A 1,057-nucleotide genomic window follows, 5' to 3' on the forward strand; every position below is an offset into this window, starting at 1 on the left:
CACACAGTACTGCTACATACTATTGCAGATCAGTTTTGTTTAATCATCTTTTGACTCATTTTCATTTACATTGATTAAGGTACAGTTGTCAATTTCTGCAGAAAAAGTTCTTAAATGTGTATTACTGTGAATTAACAAACATACAATTGCAAATCAGAAGAGTAGATGTCCCATGAATTTTGGGAAATACTTATGGCTCATCTCCAGGCAGAGTCGCATTGGAAACCCCATCCCTAATGCCTAGTAAGCTCACCTGACCTGATGTCTTGTTCAAACCTTTCTTCATATCCTCATGTCAACACACATTAACTATAACCAACTGTATTGTATCCTCTTATAGCATAATAAACCAAATTCACAAGTTTCGATCCAGTCTAGAATGATCAAATCTGAATGAATGTACACCAGTAACTGTATAAATATACACAATCCTACTTACAGATTCCCTTCGAATACACTTCAGCAAGTGAAATTTTCGTGGACTGAAAAGCTTGTGTTCACAGAGAGGTTGAGCAAGTAATGATGGTTGTGGCTTGTATTCTAAATCATCACAGTTGAACCAGGCACTTAAAAGAGATTCTGAAATCAATTCATATTCTTCCAGTATATCAGTAACTGCTAACTGGCCTAGCAGAGCTTCCTTTTCTCTCTTAATCTCTGCTTGTAGCTGGTGATTGACAGTCTGTAAAAAGAAGAAAATAATCAATGGAAATTCCTTAATCATTAAATTCATCACGTGTTAAGGTAAAGATATGTGCATGCTTAACAATCAAACAGAATAAATCTATGAAAGTTTATAATACCTTACCATAATAATTTTCGATGTAATCAATTTACTCTTTTTAAAAAATAAAGACTTTTAAGCTTCATAACCAAAATATTTTGTTACAATGCATTTTTGAACACCATACTTTTACTTGGATAAGTTTATATACTTTACTTTTGTTATATCTATTGTATTTATGAATATTCAATATAATCACAGATGTTTAACCTGTAAAAACTGTATATCCTCCAACTTGTCTGTCTTGATCTGAATAAAAGATATGATTTTTCA

General features: G+C 32.2%; 1 protein-coding gene across 1 annotated transcript in view; it reads right to left on the reverse strand.

Annotated features, from left to right (window-relative positions):
* Window positions 1-1,057, reverse strand: part of LOC119593792 — a gene marked incomplete in the record, with an annotated part of 129,698 nt that overhangs the window by 105,080 nt on the left and 23,561 nt on the right. The window contains 1 exon segment of the mRNA XM_037942816.1: window positions 440-682. Within this exon segment, the coding sequence (XP_037798744.1) occupies window positions 440-682 (243 nt within the window).

This window comes from Penaeus monodon, chromosome 32 (genome assembly GCF_015228065.2).
Source record: "Penaeus monodon isolate SGIC_2016 chromosome 32, NSTDA_Pmon_1, whole genome shotgun sequence".
In the NCBI taxonomy this organism is placed as follows: domain Eukaryota; kingdom Metazoa; phylum Arthropoda; class Malacostraca; order Decapoda; family Penaeidae; genus Penaeus; species Penaeus monodon.